Below are 18,552 nucleotides of genomic sequence, written 5' to 3' on the forward strand. Positions count from 1 at the left end.
TTCTAATTAAACAGTCAAATGTGCACAAGTTGGAACTCATCTTGAATTTCTCTGTCATTCACACGCTGGGCCCTCGGTCAACATGAAAGCATACATCACTTTCCGAATGTCGCTCACAATCCATCTCGAAGAAACGGGTCTTCCACTGGATTGTATGCTATGACCATTTCTCCCCAGCATCGTCTCTCTCCATCTCACGCTGAATACAAGCCCAAGACCAACCTTAGTGTCCCTCACCAGAGAAACCTCTCCTTAATTCGACCATCCTAATAGGATGGCACATATTTCTCCTCATCTCTTATCTTTAGCAATAACTCAAAGAAGCTGAAAGCAGAACAGACTGCTGTTACAGAACTGCTAAATGAAATACATACAGCATAACAGTAAACATTTGAACTAGGACATTACATTAATAAGTATTTTGCATTAGTCTTCACTGTGGAAAATGCTAACAGTTTGCCAGAAATTCGAAAGTGTTAGAGGGCAGAAGTAAGTGCAGTTGCTATTACTGAACAGAAGGTGCTTGGAAAACTAAAAGGTCTGATGGTAGATAAGTCACCTAGAACAGAGGGAATGCACCCCAGGGTTCTGAAAGAGGCTGTTGAAAAGATTCTGAAGATATTAGCAGATCTTTCAAGAATCACTAGATTCTGGAATGGTTCTAGAGGACTGGAAAATTGCAAATGTCAGTGCACTATTTAAGAAGGGAGGTAGGCAAAAGAAGGGAAATTGTAAGCCAATTAGCCTGTCTTCAGTGGTTGGCAAGGTAAAAGTCCACTATTAAGGATAAGGTTTCGGGGTACTTGGAGGCACTTGATCAAGAAGGTCAAAGGCTGCATGGTTTCCTTAAGGAGAAATCTTGCCTGACATATCTGTTAGAATTCTTTGAGGAAATAACAGACAAGATAGATGAAGGAGAGTCAGTAGAAGTTGTTCACTTGGATTTTCAGAAGGCCAAGGTGCTGCACATCAAGCTGCTTAACAAGGAAAGAGCCCATGTTATTATAGGAAAGATACTAACATGAATAGAAGATTGGCTGTCAGGCAGGAGGCAAAAAGTAATGAAGTATATGGTCATGCACTTTAGAAAGAATAAAGGCATATACTATTTTCTAAAAGGGGAGAAAATGTTCAAAAAACAGGTGCAAAAGGACTTGGGAGACCTTGTGCAGGATTTCATAAAGGTTAATTTGCAGGTTGATTTGGTGGTGAGGAAAGCAAGTGCAATATTAGCATTCATTTCAAGACAATTAGAATATAAAAGGAAGGATCTAATGCTGAGGCTTTATTAGATGTTGGTCAGAATGCAGCTGGAGTATTGTGAGTAGTTTTGAGAAAAGATATGTTGGTGTTGGAGAGAGTCCAGAGAAGGTTCATGAGAATGATTGCTGGAATGAAAGGGTTAATATATGAGGACCATTTGATGGCTCTGGGCCTGTACTCACTGGAGTTTAGAAGAATGATGGGGAATCTTATTGAAACCTATTGAATATTGAAAGGCCCAGATAGAGTAAATGTGGAGAAGATGTTTCTTACAGTGCTGGAATCTAGAACCAAAGGCAAAAACCTCAGAATTGAAGGATGTCCTTTTAAAACAGAGATAAGGATTTTTTTTGGCTGAAGGTAGTGAATCTGTGGAATCCATTGCCATGGATGGCCTCGTAAACAAAATCATTGAGTATATTTAAAGCAGAGGTTGATAGATTCTCGATTAGTCAAGGTGTCAAAGGTTACAGGCAAAAGACAGGCGAATGAAGTTGAGAGGAATAATAAATCAGTCATGATGGAGTGGCAGAGCAGACTTGTTGGGCCGAATTTGCCTAATTCTGTTCCTTTTTCTCATTGTCTAAAATCAGGAAATACTGGGAGTACTTGACTGTATCTACAAAAAGGGCAACAGTATTAACTTTTAAGATGCAAAGTCCTCCTTCAAAAGTAGTTCTGACCAAGGGTCTCAGGCCTGAAACATTGACTTTCATTTGCTGTTTGATCTGCCAACTGTTTCCAACATACTCTGTTTTTACTTCTGTTTATCTTTTCTCTGCTAATCCCTGCTCCTGTCCTTCAGCAAATTTTGCACTGAAGTGTAACTTATCTGTAATATCATGTACTTCTATTTTGTAAGTAGGCCCACAGGGATGTTCTTCATAAAATGCCTTTTTGAATGACCACTTATGTTGGCAGTATTTGGATAAATTTTCTTTATCAATTCATGCTGGGTGCTTAGTATTGACCACTGAGTGATTCTTGAGGTGATCTTGTGAGTGTGTGTTTTTTCCCCCACTGAGGTTAGATTTACTTGTCTGTTCAGCATTTATTAAATGTATGGCTGATCTGTGGTTAAATTCCAATATGTACTCCACATCACTGCATATCTTTAGGTTATCAAAATTCTATTCCATTTTGGATTTAAGTTGAGATGACAATAATTGCCATTTTTCTATTAACTTCCATGCTCAGAAGAGTTCCTTAATCTTGCTTCTGAAAGATCTTACTCTAGAGATATTGTTTCCCCCCAACCCCCCTTAGACTGGCAAAACTGGCAAAAATTCTTGTTAGTTTTCTCATAATACATTATTAAATTTCTTAATCAATATGCCTCTTGAGCTTTTAAAACCCAAGTATATGTCATTTCTCTTATAATTTAACCTTTCTGTGACAAGTTTCATTCTGGTATAAATCTACACTGCACTTCGTTTAAGTTTCTAAGTCTTTCTGAAAGGGATAGTGCCAAGCCAAAACTTCATAATATTACTGGTGTTGTTTTATAAGGCTTTGTACTTTTGATAACTGGCTACAAGGGGATAGAAAAGGCCAACGTTTCCATTACCTTTTGAATTAATGTATTTTAATTTTATTAAGGTCACTAAGTTTTAGTAATCTAAAGCATAGATCTCTTGGTACATTTGAATCTTCACTGCTCCAGCTAGATTCATCATTTACAGAATACTCTGTTCTGAATTCTGTAGAGCCAGAGTGGGTAATCTCACATTTGAGATGCATGTGCCATTGTTTTGACTGTTCACACAAACTGCTTATAATGTGAAACTTCCATCTGCTGTGATTGTAATATCTAGCTTAGTGTTGGCAGTAAACATGGATATTCAGCTCTCTCTCCAATCATCAAAATCCTTTTTATTAAGAACAATAGTTGCTGCCTAGTGAAAGATTCCACAGGTCACACCTTCTGGTTTAGGCACTTGTCCATTATCACCACTGTTTTCTGTAGTTCAACGGATATACTAACCAGATTGCATCTAAATTTCCAATATTATGAGCTGTCTTGTGTTTCTGCCTTTCATTTGCTACAATGAATTCCAATTATAAAGGCGTTCAACAAGTAGACGCAACTAGATAAATTTGGTTCTTCACCCTTTATTAATCAAAAATGGCCTGCACTTGTTCTAAATTACATTTTTGCAGTAAACTACAATGTATTATCTTTCAGATGTATGCTTATCACATCGAATTTCATTCTGGCATCAGTTCCGATGAAAACTCATCTATTAAAAACATCAATTCTGTGTTGTTTTCCTTCACGGACCTTCTGAGCAGTTCCAACATTTTTCTTTTGTGTTTCAGGCTTAAAGCATTTATAACATTTCCGCTGAGCAAATTTTGTCTTGTCTTTTTAACTTCAGTCAGGCCCAGTCCGGGATGTCACATGAATATTAATCAGCAATATCTTGCAAGGATCTACAAGAATAAAACAGCTCCTACAAATTTTTGATCTACAATAACCGATAAATTAAGGAAAATAAGTTGTATACATGTCATTACAGAGTCGACATAAATCCAGATGGAATGAAAGCTATTTTGACTCTTTCCAATGGTGACATGCGACGATCTTTGAATATTTTACAAGTGAGTTATTTTTATATTGTACAGGATTACAATTGTTGGTTATTATCGCACTGAAACTAATGCAGTTGTATTCTCAATTATTAGAGCACAAACATGGCATATGACAACGTGACGGAGGAAACAGTGTACACCTGCACAGGTCATCCACTAAAATCAGATATCGCAAACATCCTTGATTGGATGCTCAACAAAGACTTCACCACTGCATATAAGAGTATCCTTTTAATTGAAGCCAGAAGACATTACATACTGTGTAACAGAGCATTTCATTTGTTTTAAAATAACAAACAGAATTACATGGAAATAGTTCCTTCAACCCAACCAGTTGCTAATAAAACAAAATGGAAGTGTTGAATAGACCAGGCAGCCTTTGCCATTGAACAAGAGGAAGACTTAACATTTCAAGTCAATGTCTTTTCATTACAAAGCAACACGCAAAATGCCAGAGGAATTTAGCAAGTCAGGAACCATCTATGGAAATGATTAAACAGTTGATGTTTCAGGCTGAGGCTCTTCTTCAGGACTGGGGAATTTTCATTACAACGCCTTTTCAGAAAGTGTAAGAGAATTAACTTGATTTTAAGCAAGTGCAGAAGTGAGAAATGAAAGTGAGAAGCAGAAGGAAAACTTGCAAAGTGTGATATAGACAATGAAGATTGAACAAGAAAATAAATGGAGCAAGGCAGAAGTGTGTAATAATGGGACAAGGTATAGATGTGAGTTGCAGATCCTACTATACAAAAAATTGCAAGCACTCATTATCTGAAATTGTTGAATGCTAAAAGAAGCTTGTGAATTGCTCAATCAGCAGCATAGTCTAAATGGTCAAACTTGGGTAGAGTGGAGGGGAGATGGAGAATTAAAAGTAAAGTAATTGGCTCACATACATTTGGGTGACCAAATATAGAGGAAACCATATCATAACCTGTGTTTACAGGATACTAAGTTCAAAGAAGTTAAAAAGTAATGGTGGTTTACCTGTATTAAGTGCTTGGAATATTGCTTTTTGGATGTTACAACTCCTGGTCGGTGACTATAAGGTGGACAGGTGGTTTGCAGAGGAGATGATCTCTGGAGAATGGAAAGGGAGGAAAAGGATAATGTTTAGCTGCAGTGTTATATTGAAAATGGTGGAAATAGTAGGGAAAATCCTTTGGAATATGGAAGTGAGATAAGGGGAACTTACCATTTTTTAGCTTGTTTCTATAAGCTTCTGAATCATGAGAAACTGACAATCAATGTGTCCTGTACCAATTTAAGCAACTGTCAAATCATCACTAAATTTCTTCTCAGATAGAAGCAGCCTGCAGTCTTAAGACCATAAGATGTAGGAGCAGAGTTAGGCCATTTGGCCGTTCGAGTGCTGTGCCATTCTATCATGGATGATTTATTATGCCTCAACCCCTTTCTTCTGCCTTCTCCCTGTAACATTTGAAGCCCTGATTTATCAAGAACCTATCAACCACCTTAAATGCACCCAGTGACTTGACCTGCACAGCCATCTGTGGAAGTGAATTGCACCGATTCATCACTTTCTGGCTAAAGAAATTTTTCCTCATCTCTGTTCTAAATGGATGTCCCTCAATTCTGAGGCTGTGCCCTCTCATCCTAGACTTCCCCCATTTCCTATTCACCACATTCACTCTGTCTAGGCCTTTCACTATTTGATAGGTTTCAATGACATCCCCCCTCCCATACTTCTGAACTCCAGCGAGTACAGGCCAAGAGCCATCAAATGCTCCTCCTTTCTTTTCTGAGATGAGGGGCCCAAAACTGTTCACAATACTCTAAGTGCAGCGTCACCAATTCCTTACAAAGCCTCAGCATTACATCCTGACTTTTGTATTCTACTCCTTTTGAATGCTAACATTGTATTTGCCTTCCTTACCAGTGACACAATCTGAAAGTTCATCATTAATTTTCTCCTCATTTAGAAAATAGTCCACACCTTTATTCCTTCTGCCAAAATGCATGACCATACAATTCCCTACACTATATTCCAGCTATCACTTCTTTTCCCATTCCCCCAATCTAAGAAATTTGGCAGATACCGTTTTCTCAATACTACCTGCCCCTCTTCCTATCTTCAAATCGTCCATAAACTTAGCAACAAAGACATCAATTCCTTCATACAAATCATCTGAAACAACCTCGTGCAGCACCTTGTCAAAGTCCTTCTGAAGATCCAATAAACGACATCCACCGACTCTCCTTTGTCTATCCTGCCTGTATTTCCCTCAAAGAATTTCAGCACATTTGTCAGGCAAGATAGTGCCTTTCGAAAACCATGCTGACTCTATCCTGTTTTATCTCGTGCCTCTCAAGCCTCATCCTTAATAATAGACTCCAACATCTTTCCAACCATTGAAGTTAGGCTAACTGACCTATAATTTATTTTCTTCAGCCTCCCTCCCATCTTAATGAGTGGAGTGACATTTGCAATTTTTTAATCCTCAGGCGCCATTCCAGAATCTGCTGATTCTTGAAAGATCATGCCTCCATATCCTCTTCAGCTACCTCTTTTAGAACCCTGGGGTACAGTCCATCTGGTCCAGGTGACTTACCTGACCTTCAGACTTTACTGCTTCCCAAGCACCTTCTCCTTAGTAATAGCAATTACACTCATTTCTGCCCCCTGACACCTTCGCATTTCTGGTCTTCTGTTAGTGACAGAACACTAACGGAAGGACTCAACTATTAGCTGCTCCAAAAATCCACATTTCATAGGCATTCTACAAATTCCCTCTTGGGATCCAACACCAACCTGATTTTGAAAATCTACCTGCATTTTGAAATCCCCCAAATTTATTGCAACCTTGCCCTTTTTGCATGCCTTACCCAGTCTTGTCCAGTGTTATATTTGTATTTTCTCTAACCCAGTAGAATTCCAATTATTTTGATTTCTGTCCTTCCTATTGAAAAGTGCAAAACTCAATACACTGCACCAGCTGTGGCCTTTCTGAAGATTTGTATTGCCATATTATTACGTCATCTTTTTAATTTATTGCATATCATTGTCATTTTAATGACTATTGAAAATAACTGGCAGACAGATAGAATTTCTGTCCAGTTAATATACTTTGAAACCTGTACAGATGCAGTCAAGTGCAAATTAAAAAGGGAAATATTTTTTTAAAAATTAGTTACAGTCGGTGATTTAATCTTTTAGCATGTTTATATTCCCATATAAATAGTTAGTCTTTCAAATTCAAGGCATGAACGTGTTCCCCAGTGCACTGTATAAACTACTTCTGTACAATGTACTTCACATAATACGCAAGGATACAAACATCATTAGCAAGTTTCATCACCTGTAATGGCCAAGTTTGCCAAGCTGCTTGATTTTTGTAATTAGTGGGTGAATCAGTGGGACATTTATTTTATTTAAATGCCTTGACTTTTTCTTCAGATATCATGGAATTAAAGACGTTAAAAGGTTTAGCCCTGCATGATATTCTGACTGAGGTTCATACTTTTGTACATAGAGGTAAGAAGATTGAATCTCACGATCAAGCTATTAGCTTTGTTGCGTGTTTATAATTGTATAACTTTTAATAAAAATTATATTATAAATATTGAATGTATATGCTTACCAAGAATCTGTTCACAATTTTCAAATACCTCACAGACTCATCTTTCTGGCAAGTTGTTATTAAACTAGATTGGTACTATTCCCACTGTCATTCTCTGTACTACCTTAGTAAAGAACAAGAATGAGGAAAATACGACAGTTTTGTAATGTCCCTTCCATTTTATTTTACATTCAGAGAAATCTAATACAGGTTTCCTCCGCTATCCGAAGGTAGAGCATTCCTATCAAACGGTTTGTAAGCTGGAATGTTGTAAAGTGAATAAGCAATTACCATTTATTAATATGGGAAAAATTTGAGAGCGTTCCCAGACCCAAAAAATAACCTACCAAAATCATGCCAAATAACACATAAAACCCAAAATAACAGTAACATATAGTAAAAGCAGGAATGATACGATAAATACACAGCCTATCTAAAGTAGAAATACTTTACTGCAATCATTGCAGCACTGTCTAGCGTAGCAAAAATCTCACTATGTAACACTACTAGTGTAGCGGAAGCACTCTCTCCAGTAACCTTTAAGCTATGAAGCTGCCAAATCATACCAAATAACACATTAAAATACACAGCCTATATGAAGTAGAAATAATGTATGTACAGTATAGTTTCACTTACCGGAATCAGGAAGACTGAGCACACTGATGATGGTGTGTTAGACTGAGTTGTCAAGAGGTTTGAGTGCTCAGCAATTTTTTCCAATAAATTGCAGTTTCATCATAGTAAAACACTTGCTTATATGAATAACCACCTTCTGTAATTATTTTCTTTAGTTCTGCTGGGAACTTTTTGGCAGCTTCAGTATCAGCTGAAGCACTCTCTCCAGTAAATGTTAAACTATGAAGCTGCTGAAGAGTTCCCAGCAGACTAAAAGAGACCACTTTGCTTCGAGCAGAACCAATAGTAACATCAAACACGAGCAAATAACATCGGCAGCTTTCAAGATTCTTTCTCTCTGCATGTAAATAGTGCAAATGGTGGACACAGGCAAGTTCAATGCGCAGACAATGTCCTTAATTCGTTGACCACGATCGAAACGCTTAATTACGTCCAGTTTTAAGCTAAGCGTAACACCCTTACGAGCTCTCTTAGGCTTTTTCGATACCTTAGAACACATCTTGCTAACGGATGGACAAAATAAATCGAGATAAAGTACAGATGCTCACGGACATGTGTTTAAGCTATGGCGGCTTGATGCTGAATGCAGTTCTGGGGGAGGAGCTTGGCTGCTTGGGCCGCTCGCTGCCTTTTTTCATAAAAGCGAAAACAGGTAACTAATGTAGGTCTTTCGTAAAAGCGAGGTGTTGTAAAGCCAATATTTGGAAAATGGGGGCCACCCGCTGCAACACCAGCTGCAACAAAAATCAACTAACTTTCATCAGTTTGCAGGGAGGTAAGTGAAATTAATAAGATGTAGTAAGTTAGTTTCTCAGAAAGACTAATTACTTCAAAATTGTATTTCATGGTGCTACCTAGTTGTATGGTACGAATACAGTTGGCTCAGTTGGTAGCATTCAAGTCAGATTGCCGGAATTGTCTTTTCATTTTAGTATCTACGAAGTGCACCATGTACATCTTTTGCATAATATATTAGTCTCATCCAGCCTTTCAGCTGGGCAGTTTTTTAAAATTGCTGTGACTATTCAAGCATTGCAGGGAACTTTCTTCGTTTACCCTTGTAATACATTCAGGATATGGCTATTGGTGGCATAAATTGTCTATCTAATTCGTTTCAATGGCTTCTTCTGTTTGGAATAGTCTTGCGAAATAAGGGTGGCAAGGATAGCAGTGACATACGTTATTTGTGAGGATTTAATAATTTATTATTTGTTTTCATCAGCTTCCACATTTTTAATAAATTTGAATTCAAATTCTCAATGTTTATGATAGGTTTTCAGTTTGGTGTGCTAATAACCAAAGATCTAAATGAAACTGCTAAACTACTGTACTTATTCTAATCAATACTTTTGTCTTGATCAACATGAGATTAATTGCCATTTTTATTATATTATAAATTTCAGTGAGCCTTTATAACAGTAGTGTCTGCATCAAGTAATTTGATTTTTTTTGGCATAGCATGAATAGATAAAATGCTTTATAAAATACATGATCTGTAGAGATAAAAGTGCTTGTAGATTGTTAACCCTCTTCAATGGTATAGTTAGTTGTTGATTACTACATAGTTATGATTTCTTTCATATGGAAATACAGCTTAAACTATTTGCTATTTTAAGATGCTTGGTTTCCAGATTTTAAAATACAAATTGCAGAAGATATCAAGTTGGTTTTGCTGATGGCTTACAATACTAAAATTTATGAGTTTCTTCCCATGTGGACATTTACTTCTGAGTAGGATTATCCTTAAATCTAGATTTGGGTTTTCAGTGAATTATCTTTTTCAGATTTTGTCAATTGTTATAACTTTCAGTCAAAATTTAGTTTCCTACACTTGGCCTAATTTCTGTTAATGGCTGAACAATGGAAAGTATTTTAACCGGCTGCATCACTGTCTGGTATGGGGGTACTACTGCACAGGACCAAAAGACGCTACAGAAAGTTGTAAAAATTGGTCAGCTCCATCTTGGGCACTAGCCCCCATCGTATCCAAGGTATCTTCAAGGAGTGGTGCCTCAGAAAGGCAACGTATATTATTAAGGAACCCCATCACCCAGGGCATGCCCTCTTCTCATTGTTACCATCAAGAAGGAGGTGCAGAAGCCTGAAGATACTCAGCAATTCAAGAACAGCTTTTTTGCCTCTGTCGTATGATTCCTAAATGGACATTGAACCCATGAACACTACCTCACTTTTTTTTAATATACATAAATACTTTTACTTTTTTGCCTATATATTATCATTCATTGCATTGAACTGCTGCTAGGTTAACAAATTTCACAACACATGTGATAATAAACCTGATTCTGACTTTCTTTGGTTTTAGTTATTTATAAGCACACTGTATCTTTTATCTAGTGAGTATATTTATTATACACTAATGAAATTAATCCAAAACTAGAATAGCCTTTATTTCTAATCCTACACCTGAGCTGTTGGTCTGAATTATAGAAAATATACTGTAGTTACCTAAGGCGGCAAGGTGGGGATACATCCCTACCAAAGGAGGTGTAAAGTGCTTCTTCCGTCTGCTAGCCTGTAGGTAACCCTTGGAACCCTTGGGCAAGGTGTAGCACCTGCCCCCCCCCCCCCCCACCCCCGATCAGGGTCAAGTGAAGCCATGGGAGTAGGTGGTGGATTGTCGTGTGATCAAGCTGGCACATATCTTAAGTGCTGGTTATGTGACCACTGGCGCAAGGCAGACCATCTCTAAAGAGTATTGATAATGGCTGGGGTCATCTGTCTTGTAAAGACACTGCACAAAAGAAGACAATGGTAAACCCCTTGTAGAAAAATTTGCTAAGAACAATCATGGTCATGGGACTATGATCACCTACCTCCTATGACATGGCACAAAATGATGATGATGACAGCTGGAGTTACCAAGAAATCATCCAGATGATTCAATTCCACAGGAACAATGAAATATGCTAGACAATATTGCCTGCGTATCATAACTAATTTTATGATCTAGTATACTGTGTTTGCACCATGAAGCTTTTAATTGATAGAGAAATAAGCAGGTCAGTGATATTTTGTAAATTAGTAAACATTTTGAAAGGTAATATTGAGTTTGAATATTAGAATAAAAGTCTAAACTATCAATCGTGTTTAGTAAAAGTTGAGGACAACAATTGTACAGGATTTATTTAAATATATGTACAAATCTTGTTCCTTTTAAAATCATTTTTATTGTGCATTCATAAATTCCATTCCTTAATCAGTGGCTAAGAGATCAAGATTTCTTTTTTCTTGGGTTGAGTCACGGGTGGGACCAGGGCTAGGTGGAGAACTGGGAGAAACATAGATTTGTTTCAGTGAGAAATAGAAAATTGTTTTGTGCCCTGTCTCTCAAATACCTGTGCCAGCAGCACAATAAGGGTGCTTTTGTATATTCTGTGGTGCTTTTGATCCCACCTGCCAGTTTGATTTTATAGTGCAGGAGGTCTCATTGTACAAGATTTATCTAGCTCTTCAATAAAACGTCTATTGTCTGCTTGTTTAAACTGGTAGAGGTGGGGAATTGCTAAGAGCATATTTTTGCAATACATCTGCCCAGATGAGGAACAGCTCTGTCATTTGGGCACTAGGAATGTTTTTCCAGATACATCTAGTGACCAGAGAGGTCCTAAGCCACATAATCAAAGCAGAGTATGTGCTCAGTTGAAGGCTACAGTGGAATGCTTGATGGATCCCCAGCCTCTCAGTTGCCTCAATTCCTCCACCCCTTCCTCAGCTTCTGTGCCTTTGGGCACTCTACTACAATTGTCATTCCCCATAGTCTCACGTGCCCTATATTCCATTAATAAAATCACACAATCAGAGTTGGCCTCACTGCATAGTTCTTTTTGATCCTTGTAAATCAGCCCATTGACCATTGGGCTTGCACTTTAAAATTGCTAACATAGAGCAACATGAAACAAATTGAGAAGCTGCTCAAATTGTGGTTAAGCCCAGTACAGTTTGAGAGCAGGCATCAGCCACTTTCAAGTCTGGGTTCAAATTTAGTAAAGAAAAATTTTATATTTCTAGGTGATGTGCCTTCTGTCTACAAATACCCCCTTTAGGAGTCGCGTATCTATTTATTGTCTGTATTGTATTTGCATTCTGCACCCTCGCTCTGAATTGAGGTAATTTGTCATGTAGGTTGGGCGGCAGTTAGCGAACGGCATGCAGCATTAAAATAAATGCATTTTTTACATTACCTGCTTATCTTTGTTTGAATTTGATCCAATTACACTAGTTTTGTTTTACATGCGTTACAGAAGAGCTAAATGATTTTATTGTTGGTTTTTCATAAAAGATCAAACATACTTTTTCGACTTGGAATTTATTTAATTGTAAGCATGTCATACAGTGCAATACTCCCTCACTTAGCCTCTCAGTGATTTTTAATTCGTTTCCAAATAGTTGTTACATTTTGTCAACGAACAGTTTTGTACACCAAACAAACACCAGTTTATGGCAAAGCCATCAGCACAGACTATTTCACACGGTGTTTCACGTTCTGGACAAAGAGGATTGCTTGGACCTGTTGGTGGAAAAAATTCCAACACAAAGGAGTGTAAAGAAATTCCAGGCGGTTATTTGAGATAGCTACCATCACAACACTGAGTAGGCTCATTGGCAATGTGAGCAGCTGAAAAACAAGCTTCCCTTTGGCTTTGTGTTGGTTCATGTTGTGTATTTATGGATTGAACACAGTTTGAGTGGTCAGTGTTGCCTGTCCATTGGGGACTGTAGCTTGATTGTGTGGTGTTTCCCTGATGTTTTGTTGTTCTGTTTTATTGGAATGCTGAAAGGCCTGGCTTCTTGTGTGGTTTATAAAGTTCGTGTTTGCTAAAATATTGTCCAGGTTGCTGATATTTGAAGAGAACACTGGTTTGGTTGATGCGCGAATAGTTTGTTGCCCATGTTGATTGAACGGAATTCTATCAGCGCGTTTTGTGAACATGAGTGGATCAAAGGATGGGACTGATGTTATTGGCTCTGAAGTGGAGTGTAGCAAAAGTCTTCAAAAGGAATGTAAAATAAATGTGCACAAAATTAAAGGTTTAATACCATTAATTAAAGGTCTTATGAAAAATAAAGAAAATGGCTCATAAGTGTAATCTCAGTTTGAGAACTTAGTCAAATTTGTGAAGCTGCCACTAAGCTGCCCGAGGATGAACTTGAAAAACAAAGTGAATGGTTCATGAGCATTGATTAATAAAGACAGTAGTGCATTCAAAGAGGATATGAAACAATGGGTAGCTCAGCTTTTTGCATTGATGGCCATGTTCAATCTGATGTTGCTGCAATAAATGAAAACGTTCCTCACCTTACAATAGACAATGTTTCTCAAGTTCCAATGCATTTTATGACTCCAGATACAACAGATGACATACAAGATAATGTAAAACCAAGTGACAGTGTGTCTGATGTTGAAAGCAGAAGGACTAGCTTATGGAGCTCTGTTGCAGGAAGAACATCTACCGTATCAACTACCTCCTCTGCATGCATTAAAGCGGAGGCTGATTAGGCTGCATCAATAGCATGTCAACATTGAACGACAAAGCGCAAGAGGAACAGCTTAAGTTAGAGGAAGAAATTGCTGGACATATGGCAAAAGTTCGTGTGCTAAGGGCTTCAAGTGTGTCAAGTGCTAAAAGTGGTGCAACAGAACAATCCAATGGCATGAATTCCTATGTTGAAAAGGCATAAAGAAAAACAAAAACACCCAATGCCAGTACTGATTTATTCAGTCCTCAAGTGTCTGGGAAACATGAACAAGATCCCCAAGAGGTAGTTCAGGACCATTTACTCTCAGCCTGCACTATTGAGGCACTCTGAACCTATGTCATGTCCAACTGTTCAGGGTTCTCATGGGGATATTCACTAATAATGTGGAAGCACTCTTGTTTCAGACTATAGAGATCAGAACAGAATTTTTGATATTATGAGGAAGCAAAATAAAGTAACCTTATTGTCACAACAATGCCTTTAATCTTTGCCTAAAAGAGAGATTCAGATCCTCAATCGTGATCCATTCATGAAGGCCTTTGAAAACAATGTTGAAAGCAAAACTGACAACCATAGTGAATAGCAACACACACAAAATGCTGGTGGAACGCAGCAGGCCAGGCAGCATCTATAGGGAGAAGCACAGTGGACGTTTTGGGCCGAGACCCTTCATCAGGACTAACTGAAAGGAAAGATAGTAAGAGATTTGTAAGTAGGAGGGGGAGGGGAAAATGCGAAATGATAGGAGAAGACCGGAGGGGGTGGGGTGAAGCTGAGAGCCGGAAAGGTGATTGGCAAAAGGGATACAGAGCTGGAGAAGGGAAAGGATCATGAGACGGGAGGCCTAGGAAGAAAGAAATGGGGAGGGGAGCACCAGAGGGAGATGGAGAAAGTTTGGTGGGACAGGAGCAAGCTGAGACAATGGGTCTACCTGGACAGGCAGGTTTGTGGATCTTGAGTAGGAGGTAGAAAGGGGAAGTGCGGGGTGTGGGAACTATGAGGTTAGTGGCAAGTTCGGTGGGGCAGGAGCAAGCCCCACCGAACCATAGTGAATGCCTCTATTTCCTTGAACAGTACACTAGGGGTCACTCTAGAGAACTTGTTAGAAGTTGCCAGTATGTTGACCCGTAGAGAGAATATATCAAAGCTAAGGCTTTACTATAGGGACATCTTGGTAATGAACAGAAAATTCCACCCACCACCATGGTAAAAGCTCTTTTGTAGGTAGCCATCAAATCTGAAGATGTGAAAGCTCTTCAAGGTTGCAGTCTTTTTCTTAGAGGCTGTTACAATGCCATGGAAGAAATGCAATGCATGGGTGAACTGGAATGGACATGCCTGCCAATATGTTCACTTTATAAAGAAACTGTTCTTTAAGCTTAGGGTGTCCTATGAACTGCAAGAAAAGCACAACCGTACGGCTACTTCCATTGACATTGTTAATTTTATTGAAAGGCAAGTGAAGAATATAACATACCTGCTTTTTGGGAATGTACAGGATGTTCCATCACTGGCAATGAGCAAAGGTGTGAACAAAAGTCACAACTTCGTTCTAGAGCTAAAGGAACCAGCTTTGTCACTACTTTAGCCACTGTAAGAAGTAAAGCTAAAAAAACTGAACCTGGAACTAAAGGGAGGAAAATAGTTTCATCAGCCAAAAGGGTTTGCCTGCACCGTAGTGTAGGGGTGGACACAGTTTGGATTTGTGCCCCAAGCCAGAGAAAAGGGCTCATAGTGAGAAGATTGTCTTCTGAAATTAAAAATGGTGTCCACTTCGGCTGTTTATGTACAGGACACATCAGCAAAGATTTCAGGAAGCGTCTTTCATGCAAGGTATGCAGTTTTAAGCACCCCAGCGTACTTCATATCGACTCATAGGAAAGGGGAGCAGAATCAGAACAAGCCTTGAAGGAATCAGATGCAGCAGTGTGCAGTGCTCTGGTATCCAGATGCCTTGCAGGGGCTGGCGATCATGATTGTACCCTTTCCATAGTTCTAGTACAAGTGAAATTTAAGAAGGTTAACAAGACAGTGGTTACTTGTGGTTTCTAGGAGTAGGGAGTACAGCAGTTTTCTGCACAGTGGGCCTCATGAACAAGCTCAACCTCACAGGAAAAAAGGACATGCATTATCTTGTGCACCATGGATCAAGAGAAGGTCGTGAATAGCTACATTGTTTCAGGGTTGGAAGTGGCTAGCTTAGATGGTGAAAATTATTATTATTTATTATTATAAAATTATTATTATTTATTATGAATGAATATGCAGGAAAGTATGCCTGTTCCCATAGGAAACATTCCATGACAGAGGGATCTCCAGGATAGTCTCACCTGAAACATGTCTGTTTGCCAAAGTTTGATTCAGAAATCGAGCTGCTGATAGGCACTAATGTGCCTAGAGTATTGGAGCCGTTGCAAGTGATTCACAGTGTTAATGATGCAATTGGAACAATGTTGGTTGGATTGTGAATGGACCACTGAAAGGAGTCAATGGTGATGGAAGAGAATGTGCGTAGCCAGAGCTGACAGTTCAACAGGATCTGAGTTTTGAACTTGGATGAGCTTTGGCAGTACTAGTTAAAAGCAAACTTCCCTAAATACAGTCAGGATGAACAACCGGGTTTGTCACGAGAAGAGCATGAGTTCATGGAGCTGGTTGCAAATATTCAAAGCTGTTAGATGACCACTACCAGATTAGTTTTTCTTTGAGAAAGGAGATTGACATGCCAAATAATAGGAAGATGGCAGAACAGTGTGCTCTAAATCTAACAAAGAGGTTTAACAGGGATTTGTCATTTCACACTGACTACACAACTTTCATGAAGGACATCATCTCCAAAGGTTATGCTGAGAGCGTGCCTGCAGAGGATCTGGAATGCAGTGATGGGAACGTCTGGTATATTCCACACCATGCTGCACATCTGTTTACCACTCCAGAAAAAGGAAACTCCATATTGCGTTTGACTGCTGAGTGATTTTTCAGGGAACATCACAATGCTCAGATCTTACTAGCTCACTAATTGGAGTAATGACCAGATTCAGAAAGGAACCAGTGGTGATCGTGGCAGAAAGTGAGTCAATGCTTCACCAGGTTAAAATACCAGCGGAAGGTGCAGCTGACAATACAGTGTCAGTTACGGAGATGTTCGATGTGACCTGGGAGGAAATGTGTGACAAGTTGAAAAAGTGGTGAGATGAGAACAATGGAATAGTGAACAGATTGTTGATGTTGGTGAATAGTTGATCAATGATTATGCCTCAAAACTTGTGGATGACATTTGGATCATGAACGAGTGATGATTGTTGTCCTTGACTATAGTCGTAACAATTTGGCATTGCAATGTCTGCATGAACTCCACAAGCATTTCCAGGTAGCTACCGGGGTAAAGTGATAGACTGGCATGTGATTTGAATCACTTGAAAGGTTTGATGACGCCAACAAGATCTACAATGGAATATTGCAAAATGATCCAACAAACACAACAGCATGGAAGCCTCAGAATGCCATTCTCAAAGCCCAAGGGGAAACCGCTGAAGCCATCAGGGAAGTGAATGACTATCTGGAACAGTTTGTTGGAGATCAAGAGACATGGCACGGACTAACAAAGCTTTATTTCAATGAACACAATTATGAAAAGAGCTGCAATTTGCTTGGAAGAATTTATGATGACTAACCCTCAGTGTCAACTTTACTGTCAGCACTGCACAGAGGTGAAATACACTCAAGGTGGATTTGAAAACCTGGAAGTCACTTGCAGATACTTCCCCCAAGCACACTGGGTTCTGATTACGTGAAGTACCCAAGGGCACTATCTAGCCTGGGGAAGAGGGGTGCACATACCGCTTTTAGAATCAACAAGACCATAATGCCACATGAATCCCAGGAGACATTGTGCTTATATTTGATAACACAGTGCTTCATAACTTATGGATCTCAGGAAGAGTCATTCAAGCCTTTCCAGGCAGATGAGGATTTGTGCGGCAGATGTGCATCAAGACCAAGATCAGCTGTTTGGACAGGCCTATAACTAAGATTTTGTCTTCCACAGGAGGCAGAGATTTGAGTAGCTACAGCTACAGGTGTAGAAGCTTCACTTACTTTGGTTGTTTGACTTCATGACATTGACTTGACTTACTGAATTGACAGTAGTGGTAAAGATCACTCTGTACTGGGCTAAGTACTAGAAACCTGTGGCCTAGATGACTGTTTAAAGAAGAAAGAAGATATTAACATGAATATTAAAATATGTTGATAATATGTAAATGTTTCTCTTTAAAGATTTCATGTTTCCTAATTTGTAATATGCAGCTGTAATTATAAGTGTTTTAATAATTAGGGGCTGGGATGTAGAAACCATATATCTATTTATTGTCTGTATGCTATGCATCCTCACTCTGGGTTAAGGTAATTTGTCACTTGGGTTTGGGAGGTGGTTACCGGGTGGCATGCAGCATTGGGTGGGGGCTAAGATAAACAAATAGTCACCTGTTCACTTCTTTTGCAGCATATAAAGGGGGTGAGGGAGGAGAGCGTATTTTTCTGCTTGTCTTTGTTTGAATTTGATCCAATTACGCTCATTTTGTTTTACATTTGTAGGGTTCTCAGTAGTATTGACTGTAATGTTAACTGTTAAGGCTAATAAAGTGGCTTCTCTGTAGTGTTATAATGAAAAGGCTTCTCTGGTTCCGCACTGAAAAAATATTGGGAAGATATCTTTGATTTTGTCTCAACTGTTTTGAATATTGATTTACAACCTCATCCTATTACGGCAATTTTTGGTTTACCAATGATAGAACCACACCATTTAACCTCTTCAGTGCGTCGGATAACTGCATTTCTCACATTAATGGCTAAAAGATTGATTTTGTTGAATTGGAAGGAGATTAATCCTCCCACCACATTTCACTGGTTCTCTCAAACTATGTTATGTTTAAACTTAGAAAAAATCAGGAGTATTATATACAACCCTTTTATTAAATTT

General features: G+C 38.8%; 1 protein-coding gene and 1 pseudogene across 1 annotated transcript in view; both read left to right on the forward strand.

Annotated features, from left to right (window-relative positions):
- rfc5 (replication factor C (activator 1) 5) overlaps nucleotides 1–18,552 on the forward strand; it is a 90,903-nt gene that overhangs the window by 60,665 nt on the left and 11,686 nt on the right. The window contains exons 7-9 of the mRNA XM_073065467.1: nucleotides 3,783–3,864; nucleotides 3,949–4,078; nucleotides 7,274–7,351. Coding sequence (XP_072921568.1) covers nucleotides 3,783–3,864; nucleotides 3,949–4,078; nucleotides 7,274–7,351 — 290 coding nt within the window. The remainder of the gene's footprint in view (nucleotides 1–3,782; nucleotides 3,865–3,948; nucleotides 4,079–7,273; nucleotides 7,352–18,552) is intronic.
- On the forward strand, nucleotides 16,599–17,365 carry LOC140738908 (ER membrane protein complex subunit 2 pseudogene; annotated as a pseudogene).

Source organism: Hemitrygon akajei, chromosome 14, assembly GCF_048418815.1.
Source record: "Hemitrygon akajei chromosome 14, sHemAka1.3, whole genome shotgun sequence".
Classification (NCBI taxonomy): Eukaryota; Metazoa; Chordata; class Chondrichthyes; order Myliobatiformes; family Dasyatidae; genus Hemitrygon; species Hemitrygon akajei.